Source organism: Gekko japonicus, unplaced genomic scaffold (assembly GCF_001447785.1).
Source record: "Gekko japonicus isolate JY-2015 unplaced genomic scaffold, Gekko_japonicus_V1.1 scaffold159, whole genome shotgun sequence".
NCBI lineage: Eukaryota > Metazoa > Chordata > Lepidosauria > Squamata > Gekkonidae > Gekko > Gekko japonicus.
Genome location: NW_015169177.1, coordinates 1,525,890 through 1,548,958, shown reverse-complemented (window position 1 = coordinate 1,548,958; position 23,069 = coordinate 1,525,890). Strand labels below are relative to the sequence as shown.

The window sequence follows — 23,069 nt, the reverse complement described above, 5'->3', positions numbered from 1 at the left end:
GGGGGCGAGAGAGCTTGCCCCGCAAACCAATTCCCCGAGCCCAGGAAATGGTGAAGGATGAACTGGAACTTAGAGAAGAAATCCGCCCACCTAAGCTGTTTAGCGTTCAGGCAACGGGGCGTTTTGAGAGTCTCTACGTTCTTGTGATCCATCCACACCTCGAATGGGACCCTAGCCCCCTCCAGCCAATGTCTCCACGTAGAAAGCGCCAGTTTTATTGCCCCCGCTTCCTTTTCCCATACTGACCAATTTCTCTCTGTGTCGTTAAACGTTTTAGACACATACGCTAACGGGTGTAACAGCCCATCCTCCCCCTCCTGTAAGATGCCCCCCCATTGCTACATCAGAAGCGTCAGTTTGCACAATGAACTTTTGGGTTACCTATGCGCATAATAGGATATAGGGCATTCGTATGCGCCCCCCCCACTACTACCCAATTAAACGGGCTCCCGTGCGCGGGCATTCTCTAAAAGCTGCCAAGCTGGGAAACTAGCTTCTCACAAAACCTAGACACACCAATTCCTCCTGCGACCTTGAGAGATATGCGGTACAGCACAGAAGCAATTAAGTGCATGGAAAGGAATGCAATTAGAAACATACACCACACTTATGGCGTAGACACATACACTGAATCTTCAGGCTGCAGAGCCCAACCCTCCACCCTTCTCTTGTCAGCCTGTGTTTTGTAAGCCTCCTTGGCTGCATCCAGAGTTTTACACAAAAGGGGCCAAGAGTCCTGCAGTTTTTTGCACCACATCCCCGCTTCCCCAGGCCCTAAGTCCATGTTTCCCTCCAGGAAGGGAACCGGCGGGCTGTCATAGCCATAGCCATAGCACATTAAACGGGGACATCCCAGTCGACGAGTGGCAAGTGTTATTATAGCAAAATTCTGCAAGGGGAAGCAAATCGTTCCAATCGTCCTGTTGATAGTTTGTAAAGCAACGGAGGTATTGTTCCAAGGTTTGATTAACCCTTTCCGTTTGCCGGTCAGCCTCTGGGTGGTAAGTGCTACTCAAACCCCTCTCCATCCCCATAAGTTTCATCAATTCACTCCAAAACCGTGAAACGAATTGAGTACCATGGTTGGAGATCACCTTGGTCAGCAACATATTTATTTATTTATTTAATTTTCTACCCCGCCCTCCCCAAAAATGGGCTCAGGGCGGCTAACAAACAGGGGCATCATGTGCCAATACATAAACCGAATAAAACAGGATAAAACAGAATAAATATCGAAATTACATAACATGCTCAATGCTGTTGCTCTTAAATTAAGACAAGATGGTGTCCAGTAGATGTTGCCTCCATCCCTGTGCAACGGTACCGATCCACCGCGCCACTGAAGTGCGATTGTCACAGGGCCACTCCGTTCCCAGTTATGAAGTTGGCTCTGCTGCTTTTGTCAATTTCAAATGAGTTTTGTCCATTTCAAGAGGATTATTTTCTTTGCTGATGTTCCTTTGTGTTTCCTTCCCATTTTCTTGCACATAGCTTACAAAATCCCCTTCTCCCAGCTTGGATTTGTTGTGATTCTGTGCTTTGAGATCAGTCCTTTTAAGCCTGCAGTGCCACAGTGTCACTGGGTTATGCTGGGCATTCTGCACATTGCAACTGGTTGTGCTGGTTGTGCTGGGCCAGTGAGGACGACTACAAAATCCATCACATATGAAGCCGCACCACGTGCACCAGGATGCCTTACCAAAGGGCTTTAGCCGTGGGCAGGGAAGCAAAAGGAACAAAATGTGCCTGCTTGGAAAATAAGTCCACTACCACCCAAATCACAGTCATTGATTTGCTGGGTGGCAAATCCATTACAAAATCCATTGAAATAACTTCCCAGGGTTGGCTTGGGGTGGGGAGGGGCTGTAAGAGTCCCGGGGCTTTTCCGGGTCGAGGTTTACTCATGGTGCAAACTTGGCATGATTGAACAAACAAAGATAGATCTTTGCGCATGTGCAGCCACCAGAACCGTCTCTGCAGTAGTTGAAGAGATTTCATGAAACCAGAGTGGCCCGCTAACTTTGAGCCATGAACTGATTGCAAAACTTCCCCCCTGAGCAATTGGGGAACGTACAGTTTATGTCCATGATACCAACAGCCATTTTCCCATTGCACGCAATCTCCCACTCCCTCTAGCAGCTCTCGATCCACCTCTGAGAAGGCGGAGTTGAACTTGTCAGACCAAGCGGTCGAGGGGGCCCCTGTTGACGTAGGTGAGTCAGGAGGCTGGGGGGGGGGTAGAGAAGGCGGGTTGACGTGGGCCTGGCTGCGAGTTGTCACTGCCCCACCCAGGTGAGAGGGGGTGAACACCGAATCGAGAATCACCTCCCTTTGACTGTCGTGTTGGGGGAGGCGTGAGAGCTAGTCCAGCTAACGAATTCGCCGAGCCCAGGAAATGGTGAAGGATGAACTGGAACTTAGAGAAGCAATCCGCCCACCTAAGCTGTTTAGCGTTCAGGCAACGGGGCGTTTTGAGAGTCTCTACGTTCTTGTGATCCATCCACACCTCGAATGGGACCCTAGCCCCCTCCAGCCAATGTCTCCACGTAGAAAGCGCCAGTTTTATTGCCCCCGCTTCCTTTTCCCATACTGACCAATTTCTCTCTGTGTCGTTAAACGTTTTAGACACATACGCTAACGGGTGTAACAGCCCATCCTCCCCCTCCTGTAAGATGCCCCCCCATTGCTACATCAGAAGCGTCAGTTTGCACAATGAACTTTTTCGATTCATTGGGATGGGCCAGAACTGGCTCTGAGGTGAACAGGGCTTTCAAGCGCATGAACGCTTCGTGACACTCTGCAGTCCAGGGAAGCGTAGCACCAGGTCGGGTGGCCTCTGGACTCTTTCGTTTTCAAAAGATCTGTGAGGGGGAGGCTGACTTGGGCAAAGTTGGGCAAAAAGGAATGATAAAAGTTCGCAAAACTGAGGAAGGATTGTAATTGTCGTCTGGTCCGGGGCGCTTCCCACCCCAAGACATCTTGGACCTTCCCCGGGTCCATTTCCAGTCCCTGGTTGGAAATGCGGTAGCCCAAAAAGTCAATGTGGGTCTTGTGGAATTCACATTTGGACAGTTTAGCAAACAGTTTGTGCTTGTGCAACGTACTTAACTTCCCTCACTAATTTCACATGTGAGGAGACATCGGGGGAGTACAGAAGGATATCATCAAGGTAAACGAGCACCCCTTTAAACAAATGCTTGTGCAACACCTCATTTATCAGGTTCATGAAGACCCCCGGGGGCCCTTGAAGGCTGAATGGCATCACGAGGTATTCAAATTGGCCAATGGGAGTGTTGAACGCGGTTTTCGGCTCGTCACCTTCCTTGATGCGCACCCAAAACTATGCATCTCTCAAGTCCAACTTAGAATTTTTTTTCCCTTTAGCCGCCTCGGCTAGTAAATCTTTAATCAAGGGCATAGGGTAGGCATTGGTGGAGGACACTCCATTTAAACCCCGGTAATCCGTGCAGAGCCTCAGCCCACCGTCCTCTTTCTTCCAGAAAAGTACTGGGGCCACATAGGGAGACAAAGCCGGCCTGATGAATCCCCTCGCCAAGTTTTTATCAATGAAATTTCAGAGTTCATCTTTCTCAGCCGGTCCCATTGCATAGATTCGCCCCTTAGGCAGTTTGTGCCCCAGCAATATTTCAATGCTGCAGTCTGAGTGTCTATGTGGTGGCAATTCATCCGCTTCCTCCTCCCCAAAAACCCTAGCCAAGTCCCGATAAGAGGAATGGAGGGCAGTTCCTCTTGGGCTAAGAACGCTCCTGGGGTTTCGAGAGGGGGTTTCTTACCCCACTTAGCATCCCATCTGTACTCATGGCATCTGGGAGAGATGAATTGCACCTTCCCCTCTTCCCACAGTATATAAGGGTCATGCCCATGTAGCCAGGGGGCCCCCAATACGAGGGGAAAGCCTGCTGTTGGGGTAACCACAAAAGTTCGGGCTTCCCAGTGATCCCCTGCCCCCATTCTCAATGGCACCATTTCGAATACGCACAGGTCTTTCATAGTAGACCCATCCATTTGGATACGCACGGGTCTTTCATAGTAGACCCATCCATTTGGGTAAAGATCAAGGGGTCTTTTAATTTCACCACCCCAGCTTCAAGTCCCGCAACCAAAGAGGGGCTGATCAGTTCACGGTCAGCCACTTCCATGCACTTAGCTAGTTCCAGTCCTTCGTCTGGGGACACCCGGCCACTCTGGGCCTTCGATCCCTCCGTCACCCATGAACTAGCGACAGGTTTGAAGGGAGCTCCAAATGGGAGTAATCCCGCCGCGGCGGCAAGGCCCCTTTCATACAAGCTGTCTCTTGGGGGGGGGGCGTCAGTAGATACGTCTCTGCCATTGATTTGGGGTTGAACCGGCTCCAACTGGAACTGGATCTGCCACTCTGTCCAGCCCGGTACCTCGGGGCCTGGGGAGTCAGGAACAGATGCGTCGAGGAGTACTTCGGGATAGTCCCCCCCCACTCCTCCAGTTGCTGGTGGCTTTGTAGGCACTGGTACCGAGGCTGTGGTTACCAGGAGGTCCTCTACATTGTCAGGCTCCTTGGGCTCGTCAGGCTCCTTGGGCTCATCCGGCTCTGTAGGCAAGGGTTTCCCCTCTCCGTGGGTTGAGAGAGGCGCTGAGATAGGGAATGAAAGGATTCCTAACAGAATGTCAGGATCCACAGCAAGACAACGAAGTACACGCTTCTAGGAAGGTTTTACTTTTATTGAAAAGCTATAGATGCAGTAACATGAACACTGTTAGGAATGGCGGGTTACCTATGCGCATAATAGGATATAGGGCATTCGTATGCGCCCCCCCACTACTACCAATTAGACGGGCTCCTGTGCACGGGCATTCTCTAACAGCTGCCAAGCTGGGAAACTAGCTTCCCACAAAACCTAGACACACCAACTCCTCCTGTGAGCTTGAGAGATACACGGTACAGCACAGAAGCAATTAAGCGCATGGAAAGGAATGCAAAGCAATTAGAAACATACACCACACTTATGGCAGCCATAGCTGACACTTCCACAGGATCCACCCCCCAAATCTCCAGGTATTTCCCTACTCAGAGCTGGCAACCCTACTTTCACCTCAGTGCCCATTGTTAGGCAACCAAGCTTGGTTTTGTCAGTAAAAGGCAGAGGGAGGAGGCCCTTTCCACACCTATTTTGGCCTTTGGGAGAAAACTCATTGGGGCCAGTCCTGACTATGGTTGCCAGCTCCAGGCAGGGAAATTCCTGGAGATTTTGTGTGGAGTCTACAGTTTAGGGAGGGGAGAGGTCTCAGCTGAACAGAATGCCATAGAAGCCACCCTCCAAAGCAGTTATTTTTTTCCAGGGGAAGAGAAAGAGAGATCTGTTGTCTGGAATGTAGTTGTGATACCAGGTGATACCACAGCCAGTGTGGCATAGCAGTTAGTGCTTCAGAGCAGGGTCTGCCAGACCCAGGTTCTTGCTGTGGAAGCTAAGTGGGTGATTTCAGACCAGTCACCGACTTTCAGCCTAACCTACCTCACAGGGTGTTGTGCAGATCAAAAGGGGAAGAGAAGAATGATGTAAGCTCCTTTGGTCCCCACTTTGGAGAAAAACTACTTTTCCTCCTGGGGAACCATTGTTGTCAATCTCCTGGGGAGGGCTGGAGATCACTCAGAATTAAACCTGCTCTCCAGATGGCAGAGATCAATTCCCCTGGTGAAAATGGTGTCATTATACCCTGCTGAGATGGCCCCCCTATGACAGCCAGTGTGACATAGCAGTCAGGGCTTCAGAGCAGGGTAGAGGCTGCAGGTGGGAGGGAAGATGGAAAGTTGAAGTCGGAGGGGCAAATAAAGGTACGGTGATTGGTTGACTGGGAAGGAGATAGGGTTGCCAACTCTAGGTTGGGAAATTCCTGGATATCTGAGGGATGAACACTGGAGAGGGTGAGGTTTGAGGAGGGGTGGGACCTCAAACAAGTATGATGTCATAGACTCCACCCTCCAAACCCGCCATTTCCTCCTGGGGAACCATTGTTGCCAATCTCCAGGTGTGGGGTGGAGATCTTTCAGAATTACAACTGTTCTCCAGGAGGGAGTCAGCTGAAGTCAGAGGGGCAGACAACGGTAGGTTGATGGTTAGCTGAGAAGGAGATGGGGTTGCCAACTCCAGGTTGGAAAATTCCTGGAGATCTGAGGGGTGGAGCCTGGGATATGAGGGGGGTGGGACCTCAGAGAGGTACAATGTCATAGACTCCACCCTCCAAACCAGCCATTTCCCCCTGGGGAACCATTGTTGCCAATCTCCAGGGGAGGGCTGGAGATCACTCAGAATTACAACTGTTCTTCAGGTGGCAGAGATCAGTTCCTTTGAATAAAATGGTGGAATCTGTGTCATTATACCCTGCTGAGGTAACCACAGCAATTTGACGCTGAGTAAACATGGCTGGAGCAGATGCCTAGAGCCTCTTTCTACAGATTGTTGTATTTCTTTCCACAACGGGCCTTATTCCTATTAAATTAATTAAATAAATAAAATGTTATCAACTCTACTACTAAATGAACATGTTAGTGTGCTCTGGTGTCATTCTTGTGCACAGACAATTAATAGTAAGGCCCACAATGGGAAGCACACATTTCACCAGCACAGGCAATGCTAGAGGGCACGGGTAACCCTTGCCAGTTTAAACGTTTGATGTTTTGCATCCCGACTTCCCATTTGTCACTATTGTTTCTGTTCTCTGCAGAGTGACAAAGAAAGAAACAGAACAGGGACTGCAAAGCGCAGTGTCATAGTGGCTGTCAGAGACAAGACCTGAGACTGTGAAATGCTCACCAAAAATCATAAAGAAAGGGTACCTCCTCCTGGATGCTGTTTCATGCTATATGCCTCACATCAGACTCCACTCTCTTCCATTGATGGTGCACTCACCTATTCATTCCACTGGTATCTCTTTTTGGAGATTCACCCATTGAGAAAGGCAACACTATCCTTAGGGTAGTACTGTGACATCTAATGAAGGAAGCTTCAAAGGATGCCGTCTACCATCACTGCTTGTTCTGCTGCCCTGTGCCTTGGCTCCAGCCCTGTAAGGAAGAAGTCATGAGTGTTGGACTAACGGTACCAGTTATTAGAATCCATTGTTTGGGGCTCATCAATAAAGAGGACATGAGCTCCTCATTTCTCTTCCCAGGTGGGGAGTTTACTGGCATCTGGGGATTTACTGGCAACATATTCCCCCTTGAAGCAAACTGCATACTATCCCGGTGTCCTCTGTGAGGGAGACATGACAATGATCTGTTAAGTAAGGAGGAAGCATATTAAGCCCATGCAGTTCCCCCATATTCGGGGGGGGGGGAGGCAAGACCCTCTGTGGCCACAGGTGTATTCTGCACAATTGGAGGTGAGATGGATGTATGAGATATGGTGCCCCCTGTCTAGTGTTTGCTTACCTTTGTGGAGTGCCTTGTCTTCACACCAACAGAGCTGAGGTTCCTGTTGAGTATCTGTGCCTGCCCTCTACAGGCAGAGTAGCTATAGGGGTTCAAAGAAGATTACCATTTTTCATTTGGCCATTCGTTTGTTGTTAGATAAGGCCATTTCTTTCATCCGCACAGTCCCCTGTCACTCAGTTGCTACTTGAGTGGTTCTTGCCCTCAAGACATGGAAGTGGAGTGATGCCATGCTGCATGTCTTGAGGTATAACATGTGTCTCCATGCCACAACTAGCTCTTGAGTTAATTGGGGAGGGACAATTTGTTATGGCTTCTCCATGGCCTATTATGGATGTGTTTTGATTTATGGGAACACTTTGCAACTGTGCTTAGAGATGTTAATAGGTACCAAGCAACTTATTAGAGTTATGATCATACCCAACCATCAAATCAGTTGATGTCGCATAGAGCAGGTCTTACAAGGGGCTGCTGGACAGCTCCTTGTGGAAGACAGCAAACCAGAGGGAGCACCAGAGCAGATTTGACCCCTAGTTTCACTCCTCCTGATCCAAGAGGAGGGAGACCATCAGAGAGAATGACCTTAGGTTGACATGCAATGGAAAGCAAAACTTCTGGACCTGTTCAGGACATAAGAAAAACTCTGCTAGGTCAAATCAGAGGTTGGTCTGCATCTAGCCCACAAGCAGAGCATAATGGCAAAAGCTTCCCTTCCTCTTTGTCCCCATGGACCTGGCCTTTGGATAACCATCCTCTTAATATGGAAGTTCCATTGAGTGATGACAAATATTCATTTATCCTCCCCATGAAACTGACTAACCCCCCATTTAAAACCACCAAAACCCATGTCCACCATTGCTAATTTTATTTTGCTATAAGAATATGAGAAGGATTTTGATGCTTATGTGTTGTTTACTGCATTGTCATTTGATATGCACTTGTTAAGCCATTATGACAATCTCCATCCCAATTATGACAAGGGTGCTCAGCTAAGCCTTTTCAGGCTCAGTCCCCTAGAACTTTTCATTGTCTCTTTTCAGGTGCACGTAATTGTTCATCATTATTCCCTGTTTGTACTGCTGCTTCACCCCGGGGCATTCACTGTAAATGTTTCGGGCCCTTCAAAAAGCTTTCCTTTGAAATACTGGCACCTGGAGAGCTTTGCGGCAGCGATAAATCAGCACCGACCTTTTGTATCAGCTCTGCTTCTGACAAGCTCTTTCCTTTGTGCAGAATGGAGCAGATAAAATATTTACTGCTTGGTGGGGAACAGTTACCTTGATGGGCAAATATGTTATGCACTGAAACCTCAATACAATAAATACTGCAACAAGTGCTTTATGAAAATCCCATTTACCACAAGATAATGCCCAGTGGGCACTTTTCTTACATAATTCACCTCTATAAAGCAATACGGAACAAATGACACCTGCCCAGGTCAATGTGTTTTACCTTGTGAGCACAAAGGCGCCGTTCTGTACACAAAGAGATGCACTTCAGTTTATGGGAAACGCCTGCCTCCTGACACTGCATAAGCAGTAGATAAGGGGTTTTGTTCTTTCCTCATCTACTTCCCCTCTTTAGCTGCTACAGCAATTTTATTCCCTCAGCTTGCTTATTTCTGCATGTACCATCTATCATTATCTATGTGGTATAACATTAAGCTGTGGTGGCTCAAGTGGTTAAGACGATGAACTGCAGGCTGTGGAAGGTCAGTAGTTCAGCAGTTCAAGACCCAGGTGCCGCATGATGGAGTGAGCTCCCATCTCTAGTTCCAGCTCCTGCCAACCTAGCAGTTCGAAAGCAAGAAATTGCAAGTAGATAAATAGGTACCGGTGGGAAGGTAACAGTGTTCCGTGCGCCTTGGTGTTTAGTCATGCTGGCCACATGACCACGGAAACGTCTTCGGACAGCGCTGGCTCTTCGGCTTTGAAACGGAGATGAGCACTGCAACCCTAGAGTCGGATTCGACTGGCTTTCGAGCAAGGGAAGCTTTATAACATTAAGACTCTGGTTTGGATGTGGAAAAGATTCTCCAGGCCCCACTGAGGTCTCTGTCAAACACTGCAGAGCTTTAATAACACTGGCAAAATTTCTTCAAGGAAGAGGGGTTTATCTGCTTATTTAAAAGAGTTATACTCTGCAATCACCAGAATCTGTCCAAGATGGCTCATATATCCCTCAGAAAGTCTGTGAGTGAAAGTAAGGTCCCTTTCATATTGGCTCTCTAGCCCACTTTGGCTTGTGTTTTTTTAAAGGTTATACACAGTTTAAGGATAAAACGGTCCTCCCGTGGTTAATGAAGCTCTAAAGCGAATTTCCCAAAGCTTGTTATGACCCGATTTTTTGTTGCTGTTGTTGAGCTTTATCTTGAAGGGGTGTGAAACCTTTTTTCCCCCTAAAAAAAAAAAAACACCACACAGTTTCCCTTCAGAAGCCAAAGAGGGTTAAAGAGCCTATGTGGGGAAAAAGTAATAATTCTTTGCCTTTAGGCTTGACTGTACGTGAGGAATGAGGTGTGGGGGCAGGGCTGGCTACCCTGCATCTGGGAGAGGGACGCTTCCCTCAGAGCTATTGAAGCCCTATATCGAGACGCCAGCCCTGGGCCTCAACCTCACTTGGCCTCTGCCTCACTCTCTACTACTACCGAATCAGCTTCTTCTTCAGTCTGTCAACCATATTTTTGGTATGGATTTTCCAGCAGTCAACCTGTAACAGGCCAGGAGGGAATTTTATGCTGCCACTAATTGGACTTCAGTAGGCATTCCTCATAACAAAATGGTTTCTTCTCCAAGAAACACCAATTGTTTTTGCTTAATAATCTCAGAATTGTGGCACTTGGGATATGAGTAGGGCCGCACTGAATGGGAGATTGGATTTATACCCTGCCCTTCATTTAGAGTCTCATAGTGGCTTACAAACTCCTTTCCCTTCCCCTCCCCACAACAGACACCCTGTGAGGTAGGTGGGGCTAAGAGAGCTCTTTTGAGGACTGCTCTTGAGAGAACAGCTCTGAGAGAGCTTGTGACTGACCCAAGGTAACATCAGCAGCTGCATGTGGAGGAATGGGGAATCAAACCCAGTTCTCCAGATTAGAGTCTGCACACCTAACTGCTATGCCAGACTGGTTGTGACTCCTCAAATACACTCAGCTAACTCAAATATGAGGGTCCCCTTAAGGGGCCAAAAGAATGGGACTCATGGTCCTACCAATGTGGGAAAGAACATCATAATTAACCTCCATGGGATGGGTAGCTGGAGGATAGGGCTGCTGGGAAATTCCTGGAGATGTGAGGGTGGAGTTTGTGGAGGGCAGTATTTAGGGAGGGGAGGAACTTCGGTAGAGTATAATGCCACAGAGTCCACCCTCCAAAGCCACCATTTTCTGCAGGGGAACTGATCTATGTAGTCTCAAGATCAGCTGTATTTTAAGATTTCCAAGGCCCACCTGGAGACTGGCAACTCTAATGGAGGAGCTACACAAACACACACTTAAACTAGCCTTTTTGGGCAAGTGGTCCCTGCACTTGTTCATTTTAATTAGAACTTGTGGAAATAAAATTGTAGCCTTCTTGATACCCAAACAGAGCATGTCAGATTTCTAAACCACCCAAGCCGGCTCACAACAGAATAAAATCTCAATACAATCATATAAAACAATAATTTCATTAATACAGTATTAAAACACAAATGTTGTTTTGTTGTTGTTCAGTCGCACAGTCAAGTCCGACTCTTCACGACCCCATGGACCAGATCACGCCAGGCCTTCCTGTCTTCTGCCGTCCTCTGACGTTTGCTCAATTTTATGTTCGTTGCATCTATGACACTGTCTAACCATTTCATCCTTTGCCGTCCCCATCTTCTTTGACCTTCAATCTTTCCCAGCATCAGGGTCTTCTCCAGTGAGTGCTTCCTTCTCATTTGGTGGCCAAAGTATTTGAGCTTCAGCCCACTTTTGTGCTCTCCTCTTTTACCCTGAGCAAGAGGCTCTTTAGGTCCTATTCACTTTCTGCCATTAGAGTGGTATCGTCTGCATATCTGAGGTTGTTGATCTTTTCCCCAGCAATCTTAATTCCCACTTGTGATTCATCCAGGCCAACATTTCGCATGATGTACTCTGCATATATATTAAATAAGCAAGGTGACAATATACATCCTTGTCGTACTCCTTTTCCTATGCTGAACCAATCAGTTGTTCCATATCCGGTTCTAACTGTCGCTTCTTGACCCTTATACAGGTTTCTCAAGAGACATGTGAGGTGGTCTGGTACTCCCATCTCTTTAAGGACCTGCCATAGTTTGTTGTGATCCACACAGTCAAAGGCTTTAGCATAGTCAATGAAGCAGAAGTAGATGTTTTTCTGGTACTCTCTTGCTTTCTCCATAATCCAGCGAATGTTGGAAATTTGATCTCTAGTTCCTCTACCTCTTCGAAACCCAGCTTGTACTTCTGGTAGTTCTCTATCCACGTACTGTTGAAGCCTAGCTTGTAGGATCTTGAGCATGACCTTGCTAGCATGTGATATGAGTGCAATTGTGCGATAGTTTGAACATTCCTTGGCATTGCCCTTCTTTGGGATTGGAATGTATACTGACCTTTTCCAATCCTGTGGCCACTGTTGCGTTTTCCAAATTTGCTGGCAAATTGAGTGCAGCACTTTAACAGCATCATCTTTTAAGACTTTGAATAGCTCAGCTGGAATACCATCACCTCCACTAGCTTTGTTGTTAGTAATGCTTTCTAAGGCCCATTTAACTTCACATTCCAGGATGTCTGGCTCGAGGTCAGTGATTATACCGTCGTGGTTGTCAAGGACATCGAGGTCTTTCTTGTATAGTTCTTCTGTGTATTCTTGCCATCTTTTCCTAATCTCTTCTGCTTCTGTTAGGTCCCTACCGTTTTTGTCCTTTATCATGGCCAGCTTTGCATGGAACGCTCCCTTGATTTCTCCAAGTTTCTTGAAGAGATCTCTAGTCCTTCCCATTCTATTGTTTTCCTCTATTACTTTGCATTGTTCATTCAGGAAGGCCTCCTTAATCTCTCCTTGCTGTTCTCTGGAAATCTGCATTCAGTTGGGTAAATCTTTCCTTTTCACCTTTGCCTGTTGCTTTCCTTCTTTCCTCTGCTATTTGTAAAGCCTCATCAGACAGCCACTTTGCTTTCTTGCATTTCTTTTTCTTTGGGATGGTGGTGATTGCTGCCTCCTGTACAATGTCAACACAAATGTAATAACATAGTAAAGTGCTAATACATTCCTCGTTCCCAGTTAACTCTTCAGCCTTCTGCAGCTATCTAGGGTGATTGGCTTGGGCAATATTAAAGGGACCAGCAGGCCAGGGTTCTGCCAGCATAGATGCTAGTTGCTGGCGGTAGAGGTGTTAGTGGTGGCGGCTCTAAAAGCCTGGTGGAAGAGCTCTGTTTTACAGGCCCTGCGGAGCTGTGAGACGTCCCGCAGGGCCCTGATCTCTTCTGGGAGCTCATTCCACCAGACTAGAGCCACCACCGAAAAAGCCATGGCCCTGGTCACCACCAGTCTGGCCTCCTAACAGCTTGGGAGAGCCAGCTGATTCTGGGTCCCCGATCGCAGCGTCCTCTGGAGTACATATGGGGAAAGGCAGTCCCTCAGGTATGCAGGTTCCTGGCCATAAAGGGCTTCAAAGGTAAGAACCAGCACCTTGAAGCAAACCTGGTATGCTATAGGCAGCCAGTGCAGCGTCTTTAGCACAGGTTGGATGTGCTCCCGAATAGGGATTCCCATCAGCAACCTGGCCACAGTGTTTTGCACCAGCTGAAGCTTCCAGATTTGCGACAAGGGCAGCCCCATGTAGAGGGCATTACAGTAATCCAATCTCGAGGTGACCATCCCATGGATCACTGTTGCCAGGTCATTGCGTTCAAGGAAGGGAACCAACTGCCTGATCAGCCAAAGGTAGTAAAAAGCTGACTTGGCAGTGGCTGCTACCTGGGCCTCCATTGTTAAGGAGGCATCCAGGAGCACTCCCAAACTCCTAACCTTCGGTGCTGGCATGAGTGGTGCCCCATTGAAGGTTGGGAGCGGGATCCCTACCCTCAGACCGCTCCGACTCAAGCACAGGACCTCCATCTTCATTGGATTCAATTTCAGCCGGCTCAGCCTAAGCCAACCAGCCATGGCTTGTAGCGCCCGACCTAGGTCATCCAGTTTGGAGTCAGACTGGCAGTCCAACAACAGATGGAGCTGGGTGTCATCTGCATATTGGTGACAACCGAGCCAATGTGTCCGGGCAATCTGTGCAAGAGGGCGCATATAGATGTTAAAAAGCATCGGGGACAGCACGGCCCCTTGAGGCACTCCACATTCCAATGGGTGCTTCTGGGATAGCTGATCCCCCAGCGCCACTCTTTGTCCCTGGTCTTGGAGAAAGGAAACAAGCCACTGCAAGGCTAGGCCTTGAACTCCAATGTCGGCGAGGCGGTCGGTCAGTAGCTGATGGTTGACCATGTTGAATGCAGCCGACAGGTCTAACAACAGCAGCACTGCTGATCCACCCTGATCCAGATGCCTCCAGAGGTCATCTGTGAGGGCGACCAGTGCCATCTCCGTCCCATGACCCAGGCGAAAGCCAGACTGGAAGGGATCTAATCCACCACGCTTTGGAACAAGGACATGAGAGAAATGTAATGGGGGGGGGTAAAAATTATCTTGTTCACACATATTGCTGCCTCTGTGGTACATATTGTCATTGTCATCATGAACAACAGCCATTTAGTGACTAAGAGATCAATGGCTTAAGTTGCTTGGCAAAATGGGCTGGTCTATAAAAAAGCAGCTGTATGTTTCAGTGAGAGGCGGGGTGGAGGATACAAGCTTCCTGGCAAAACACCCAGCTGGTGTCCTCTGAGATTGAGAGGGGCTTAACTGCAGAATGGGGAAAGGTCTCATCCTCAGCTGCAGGAAGAAAAGTTCTGGTGCTCACCCTCTGCCTGGCTGCAAATTGGTCCTGGATTTCTAGAACTGGAAATAACTGAGAGGAAATATAATTGATAGGAAGAAAATTTATTAAAAGCTCTACTCTGCTAATCAAGGACGGTTCTAGGTATATCATTATGATCAGGAAGCATTCTGCTCATTAATCAGTCTTCCAATTAATAAATAATGGTGAATCCAGATTTCAGATTGAGGTTTCCTGGAGTCTACGGTCCTGAGCGATGATCAGGAGCGTCCGTTGACAACAGGATGCTTAAGAACTGTAGTTTTGGATGCCTTCTGGTTAAAAAAGTGGGTCAGCAGGCACTAGGAATTAGGGTTGTCAGGTCCCTCCTGGCCACTGGTGGGGGATGGGGGAATCAGGGTTGCCAGATCCAGGTTGGGAACCTCCTGGAGATTTGGGGATGGAGCCTGGGGAGGACAGGAACCTCAGTAGGGTACAATGCCATAGAGTCCACTCTGCAAAGCATCCATTTTCTCCAGAGGAACTGATCTCTGTAGTCACTCTGAAGATGAGCTTTAATTCCAGGGGATCCCCAGGTCCCATCTAGATGCTGACATCCCTAAGGACTTCCATAAACAAACTGTGGCACCTTAAAGACAGACAAGTTTGTTTTCATTCTAACAGAAACTTTTGCCGGGCAATACACACTCTATTTCAGCAACCACACACATATACAAGCACACACATAAGGTTACAAAGAAAATTTGTAAACAGCAAGGTGAAATGGTCATGAAATTCATAAAATATAGGGCAAGATATAACTGTAAAATTCAAATGTCATCATGGCCCTTCAAAAAAAAAAAGGGCAATAATAAAATTTCCCTATTTGCTAATCTGGTTAACGCCGATGTTCCGGATCAATTCCATTTTTTAAATTAAAGTTGATGAATTGCATGCTGGAGTCTTCCTGTAAAGTTCTTCTGCTGGATAATGATAACTCTTAGATCAGTAACTGTGTATCCTGGAAGACTTACAGGACAATTCCATGCCAAGGTACTCCACTCTAAATCTATTGATATTGATGGGCTTAGACTGGAACAACTTTTCTTACAGGATTGCATGATAAAATATTTTCCCTACTAGTTTCTGAATATTGCCTTTTTTTAGTATTAAGGCCTTCAGGATGAGATCTGGAAGGTGTCTGAGTTTGCCAACCCATTCTCCTTTCTGCACATCTTCCCCTCATCACTGTTGCAAAGGTAAGTTTCTACAGGAAAGAGGTGACCCAGTAGCAAAACCTGACCCTAACCCCAGAAAAAAAAACTGAGTGTTTCCAAGAGTTGTCAGAGAAAGCTCAGAAAACGCAGGCAAATTATGAGGTAAGCTGAGGAGGGGGTTGCGGGGGAGTTTGCGAATCACTCCTTGTTTATGTGGATTTCTTACGAGAGTTACACCACTGAACAAGCCCAAACATAGATTCTCAACCTCAGCCAGGTCCAACTCAAAAGTTAACAGGATGTGTAAACCTGCTCTACAACCTTCCAATGAATTCTTCCATAATAAGGTGGAAACCTGCTTTGTGCAAACCCGGTCTCTGTAGAATATGGATATTGTTTAATAAGCTTTCCTGACTTGGCAGCTTTATCAAAAGCACAAAACATCCGCTCCGTAGAAGTAAGTAAAGCTTAACCATATCCTCCTCCCCACAACTCATTGCCAGGGTTTATACATCCATGACAGCCATTGATATTAATGGAGACCCATTATCTCAATGAGTACATTTTAATGCACCATGACAGTCTGGGCAAGACAAAAGCAAATATTATGGTCTATGGTTTTTGCTCACTTGCAGCTTTCTTGCCTTTTATGGGGAAACCTCAACCTGGCATTCATCCTGGGAGGAAAACTACACTGCCACAGTACGGAGATGCATTATTGTAAAATAGTTATAAAACACACCACAACAGCCTTATTAATTAAACTGTGCTATAAACATTATGATGTCTAAAACCCCTGCTGAGAAACAACACTCTTTTAATCAAAATTGTTTTCATTCCTCTCCAAATTCCTCAGGTGGTTTTCCTGTCTCAGCAGCTGGAGACAAATTTCCCAGCAGTTGCATTGCTAGAATGAATACCTGAGTTGAAGGAGGGGACCCTCACAGACAGTTAAGTGAGATATATATAGCGCCCTACAACTTAAAGACAGGTGGTGCAATGAAGGGAGGTGATGGGGGGGGGGACCAGAAATGGAGAGAAAAGAGGGAGTGAAAGGAAAGTCCATGGGAGCAGAGGGCAGGGGAAGGAGATCCCACCTTCTCTCCTTGGACTCTAGCGGGCTAACAGTACAATGACCAGGTTGCAAGGACACCAATTATAATAGTCCGATTCACAAAATCAGAGCATGGATTATAAGACAAATGTTGGATATTTAAAATAGGACAGAATTACACGCAATATCACTGCTGCAGAAATTCACAAATTCATTTCTTTTTTATTAAAGAAAAGCACATTGTTGACAATGAGAGACAAAAAGAAAGGACATCATCCCTATGCAAAGACATCAAAGATGTCATGTGGGAGGGATGTAAGGCCACACCTCAAAAGAGATGGCTGTAAGTGCATTCAAAACAAACTAGATTATCTTTATATAAATACCAATAATGGAGTGTGGAAAAGGCTAGTGTAGATTAGAGGTGGGCATGAACCGGGAAAATTGAGGCTCATTTCAGTTCATGGTTTGTGGGGCCACACGAACCGTAAACTTTCACAAACCTTTTCATTTATTGAACTGGTTCATTTTATGGGGGTCATGCAGTAGAATGCCTCACCTGTGGGCTAGAGACACCAAAATTCTTGTTAAGTCTCCAGATGACTCTTCTCTACCTGATCTTCACATTTGGTGAGGATTGGATTTAGGGGGGCCAACTTATGCCTCCCCAAAGCAGGTGATCTTTGGGGAAATCACAGCTGCAGGTCCAGGAGTGTGAAGAAGGAGGACACATATGGGGGATTGGATTTATACCCCGCCCTTCACTTGGAGTCTTAGAGCAGTTTACAAACTCCTTTCCCTTCCCCGCCACAACAGACACCCTGTGAGGTAGGTGGGGTTGAGAGAGCTCTGACGGAAACTGCCCTTTCAAGGACAGCTCTGACAGAACTATGGCTTGTCCAAGGTCATCCAGCAGCTGCAAGTGGAGGAATGGGGAATCAAACCCGGTTCTCCCAGACTAGAGTCCACACACTTAACCACTATACCAAAATGGTATAGAACAGAACCCCCACAAGCCAGAGGCCTCAAACTTGCAGCAGACCTCCCCGGGATTCCCTTGTACATGACCCCCATAGAGCAGAACGGCAGCTCTTTTATTGGCAGCCAGTGCTGCCTGTCAGGTTTTGGAGGGCCACTATTGGTGTTTCCAGGGCTGCAGAAGTCCATTCCCCCCCCCCCCCGTTGCTTTGATTATTGTAATTGATCTGCGTCTGCACGTCTGCCACAGATGCCACTGACATGCACCACCACAAACCACCTGAACCTCCAGAAACCACATGGAACCTCACAAACCACGAACTAGGCAATTTTCATCACAAATTTTCATCATGAATTTAGGTTCAGGGGCTGGTTTGTAGATTGTACTGTGGTTTTGCCATTGTCCCTTCTCTGGGCACAGACTAAACCAACTCCACTCTCCTGCCACAGCTAGGCCAGGCCTGCTGCAGCACTACTAGTGCTGAGAAGAACAAGCAGCCCCTGGTCTCACCCCTCACAGCCACACAAAGAAGAGGACAGGGACCCAGTAAGAAGAAAGAGGGCCAGATGCATATCAACAACCAGGGCTTTTTTTGTAGAAAAAGCCAAGCAGAAACTCATTAGCATAACAGGCCACACCCAACAACAGAAACACATTAGCATATTAGGCCACACCCCATGCCTTCTCTTGGCTTGCCTAGGTGCCCCATGGCTGCGGGGATCCTGGGAAAGTCCCCCCTCGAAGGGAAGGCAGTTTAAACTGCCTTCCTGTGGCTCGCTCGGGCACCCCGCAGCTGCGGGGAGTCCGGGCAAGCAGGCCCTTGAACAGGCCAGGGAAGGAATGGGGAAGCATTTAAATGCCTCCCCGATTCTTCTAGGGGCCCCTTTGGCCCACCTGCCTCAAAGTCGCCCGAGGGGGTCGCTCTCCAGGCCTTCCCTCTGTAGCCACGCACGCAGAGGTTTTGGCTGTAGTGGGCATGGCCAACTCTGAAGCCAGCTCAAACTCCGTTCCTGTGCATTCCCGCCCAAAAATAGCCCTAACTAGGACCAGTCCTGTTCTGTGCTACTACTGACAGGGTGCTGGGTGTACAACAGTTCCTCTTAGAGATTACTTCCTGTATTCCTGCATCTGGCTTCTGTCTGGCAAAATTCCCGTGTGGTCATGTTAACCTTAGCCAAGTATGACTGGGAACTGTCCTCCTGACACTGCATTAGACCCCCTAGATCATTGCATTAGGCTCGTTGGCTATGCTTCAACTATCTTAATCATGATCTACAAGAGGAAAAGGAGCTCTTTCATGTGCTGCAGGTCAAATTGATCTGGCTAGGCCCGATACTCAGCTTCTTTTTAAAAATGAGAATATTTCCTTTCACCTCAAAATTGAAGACGTCTCCGGATGTTTTGGCTGGGATACCATGGCCCCGGTCACACGGACAGGAAAATGCGAGGGGGAAGCAAGGCTGTTTGCCCCGGAGAAAAATAATGCATGGCTGTGCAATCAGACGTCCCGTAGAGGTCCCGTGGTTAGGGGGGAGGTGCCAATCACAGGACAATCCTGCGGCGCAGCAAAGAAGTGGCCTCTCTAGCAAAAGGCTCCGCGGGTTTAACCCCTTCCAGGGCTGCAGAGGAATGCAAACTGTGGCCTCCGTCTGGTCCCCTCCAGGAGGAGCTTCAGCCAGGCCGCCCTCCCGCCATGCCCCCCCTGCACCTCCCCCTCTGCCGCCCGGTGCAGTGAGTTCTTCTCGAGCAGACCGAGCCAGGAGTGGGGGGGTACAGAAAAGAGGAGGGGGCTGTGTTGTTTGTTTTTAAACGAAGTGTGTGTATGCGCCGTTGGGTGCTTGTGCGCATCCTGTGGAGACTTGGGGGAAAAAAACTTTTAGCGACGGGACATGGGCGGGTGCCAGATGCCACAACCTACCACCAGAAACGCGATCAGGCACCTGCTCTTGCCCTGTGGTTTCCAGAAACTAGTACCTCGGAGGTACTAGTTTTTTACCCCGCATCTTCAGCGGGAAGCCTTGGGTTCGCCACGGGAGCTCTATGCTTCCCAGATGTGGCGCTGTGATCGTGCCCGGAAAATCCGCCTATCTTCCGTCTCTGTAGCGTGGCTAACGCTCTGTGTGACTGCAGTCCATATATGGCAACCTCAAGGAGAGCATGCATCGGGCCAAAACAAATGCAAGGAATCTTAAGGGACCCACAAAAGCCAGAAAATTAGTTCTCAAACAAACATTTACAAGAACTTTCCTCATTGATCCAATGCAGTGACAGAAAACAAGAACACACCTCATTTTTCTTCAAAGAGAAACAGACACTTGCTTTTATGGGCATTTACATTAAAAGCAACAATATAGAGAGGGAATACCCTATGTGTGCCTGCTTGAACCCAGCAGAAGCTCATTAACAGCAGTTAATTTTAATCAATTAACCACCTCTATTTTAACCAAGCTACAAATTAAATATATGTTATATCGACCAAAACACGTTTCTGAGCTAGTTTTGAGCTACTAATGGGTCAGATTATAATTTTTGAAAGATTTTTAAAAAGTCTTTAAAAAAGGCATCTTCAGTTGAAGCCAAGTCACAAATCCAATGTAGAACTATTTTGACAATGTCCAACTATCTTTAATGTTTTCTGTTTTATTTTACAGCTGTTCAGAATAAAAAAGATCTCAACAACAGGCAAATAGGCCTCCTGGTACATATGCTCTCACTGATTAAAAGGTGATGAATGAAATCTTCAGTTAGATTATCTGCAATTCAACCTACTGAAGCTTGCAACATAAACCAAAATGCAACACTGGAAAGAAAAAGACGAGAAAAAGACAGTAAATCCAGGTGTCCTACCTCATCTTCGCTTACTGGTTTGCTACTTTCAGTTCTGGGTTTCTTCTGTAGAACTTTGATTTCATATTCTGGTCTGGGATGTTCCTGTGGCAAACAGATACATGGGGAAAGATTTAATTGCTCAGGATTTGTAGATCACCAAAACACATCAAAATATGTCTACACACTGGACGTATTTGGTTGTTCACAATTAATACACACAAGGATCTAACAGGAAACACTGGTGGGGTTTTCTAAAACAGGGGGGGGGGACTGAAATCCAACCTGTATACACTCCTTGGTGAATTTCAGCAGTGAAAAGGGAAGGAGAACATATTTAAAGCAATCTTAAAACATGAAGTTTGTCAATAATCATATCCTTATCACAAAGCCACAGAAGCAGCTGAAATACTGGCACTTTCACACATGCTAAATAATGCAGTTTCAATCAGCAACAATTTGCAAGTGGATTTTGCAATTTCACACAGTAAAATCCAGTTGCAAAGTGCATCGAAAGTGGATTGAAAGTGCATTCTTTAGAGCATGGGAAAGTGCCCATTGTCAACATTACTTCGAAATATATACTCTAAATTCTTAACATTTTCATTAAAGAAAACAATTTTTTACTATAACTACCCGCTAAACATTTATAACAATGACTGGCAAATAAGGGATAAAAACATGTGTAAGAAGGGCACACGCTATTATAACCCACTTTAAAAAAATAATTGTATACTGCAAAGTACTGGGCAATTACATTTTGCCTTAGTTGCAGAAAATGAACTGTGGCTGCGATAACACACACTAAATAATCCACTTTCAGTCCACTTTTGAATTGGATTCTGCCAGTAAAATCCAGTTGGAAAGTGCATTGAAAGTGGATTGTTTAATGTGTGTGATCGCAGGCTGTGACTGCCATCTAGAAAAGTAGCTATGGTCTAGCCACATTCAGGTTAATAACACTGAAGTCTGGAAACCTGGTAGACTCCAGATTGTTAGATGCTGCCATTGCTGCCAAAATGCCTCCATTCTTTGCATAAATACATCTTGATGCTTCTATATTGGTATTGGGACCAGAATCTCAACAGGTTTCTGGCCATCACAGAGACAAGAGGCAAGACTGCATCTAATTCAATCATACTTATTGGAAAAGAATAGGTATTCCTAGGGAGTAGGCTCACCATACCCATTATCTGGCCATCCAATCTTAACCAAGGAGCCACAGGAACTGTGTGCCTATAGCTACAAGAAGACCCTATGAATTAGTACAGGAGTCTCCAACGTGGTGCCCATGGGCATCATGGTGCCAGCTTCCTGGCACCAGCCAAGGTTTTTTGGAAAGCGGGTTTGGCCACTTGATGCTTTTGCCCAGCAAGGCCTCTGATTAGACATTGAAGATTTGTTTGGTTATGCATTTTTAAAACAAAATGTTCATTTGGCAGCAGCAGCAGCAGCAGCTACCACAAGAACAGGAATCTTCACTGTATGACTAAAGCAGCTATTTTATGGCTGGCCCAACTTCCTATGGCAGCCAGTTTGTGGCAACGTACATCACACTGCGTCAGAATTCCAAATATGCCCACAGGTTCAGAAAGGTTGGAAACCCCGAGGTGAGCCGGTCCAGTGGCGACGAGAGCAGACATGAGCAGGCTCACTGCTCACTAAGCTCTTTCCTTTACAGTATTTTTGGGTTGTCCAATGCCCAAAAAAGTGTTCTTTTGGAGAAAGCAGGAAGCTTAACTTTGAATCCATGTAGGAGTGGCAAATCTGCATGGAGTAACAAAGGTGCTTCAAGGCGAGGACTGCTAAGGACGCCCAGCAAGAATGCCAAGCGAAAAGATGCACCTTGAAAGAACCATAAGGAGTCAAAACGCAAGGAAACTTAACTTTAACAATTTACAACAAGCTGACAAATGAAAAAGCTAAGTATCAAAAAAATATATAATTATAAGAAGGGTAGAGAGATGTGGCTTTAGGGTGGGACTCAATGACTAAGGGAGAAAAACAAGTTGAGTATACCACTTTAAGGCAGCCATTAAAATTTAAATCCAAAAATTACATTTAAAAGTGGAGGAAAAGAGTAATTTAAAGCAAAGGAATAGCTGCAAAAAGGAGGGAGGAACTTAGATACCTGTGGATATTACGTTTTGTGTGGGTTCTGTATCATCATTGCAGAGGATCTTGCTGGAACAAGAGAGGGACGGCGTGGCACATACTGAGAGAGAGAGAGCAAGGAGGTGTGTGGCTGAACGAGCGAAGGAGGCAGACGGAGCTGAGCGGTGCCGAGTGGGATCGAGAGGGGCTGAGTGGCACAATTGGATGAGGAGGCGGAGTGGTAGACGATCAAGAGGGCCAAGAGGAGCCAAACGGCGCATTCGGATTCGGAGCCGAGCGGACGAACGGAAAGTGGAGAGACGAGAGACGAGCGGACAGCTGAGTGGAGTGGACGAATGGAGAGCCAAGTGGGATCGACCGGAGGTGGACCATCAGAGGACTGAGAGGAGCTGCGGAGCCGAGTAGAGGGCGAAAGCGACCGTGCGCATATAAACACCCGAGGACAGAGGCGAAAGTGAAGGTGACAGAAAGGAAGAACGACAGAGTGAAATATTTGAATTTGTACTGGACCCGCGCTTTGGGTGACTGTATTGTAGATCA

The 23,069-nt window shown here is 47.0% G+C and overlaps 1 protein-coding gene across 1 annotated transcript in view; it reads right to left on the bottom strand.

Annotated features, from left to right (window-relative positions):
* Window positions 1-23,069, bottom strand: part of LOC107114506 (anoctamin-2-like) — a 278,223-nt gene that overhangs the window by 103,751 nt on the left and 151,403 nt on the right. The window contains 1 exon segment of the mRNA XM_015416015.1: window positions 20,462-20,519. Within this exon segment, the coding sequence (XP_015271501.1) occupies window positions 20,462-20,519 (58 nt within the window).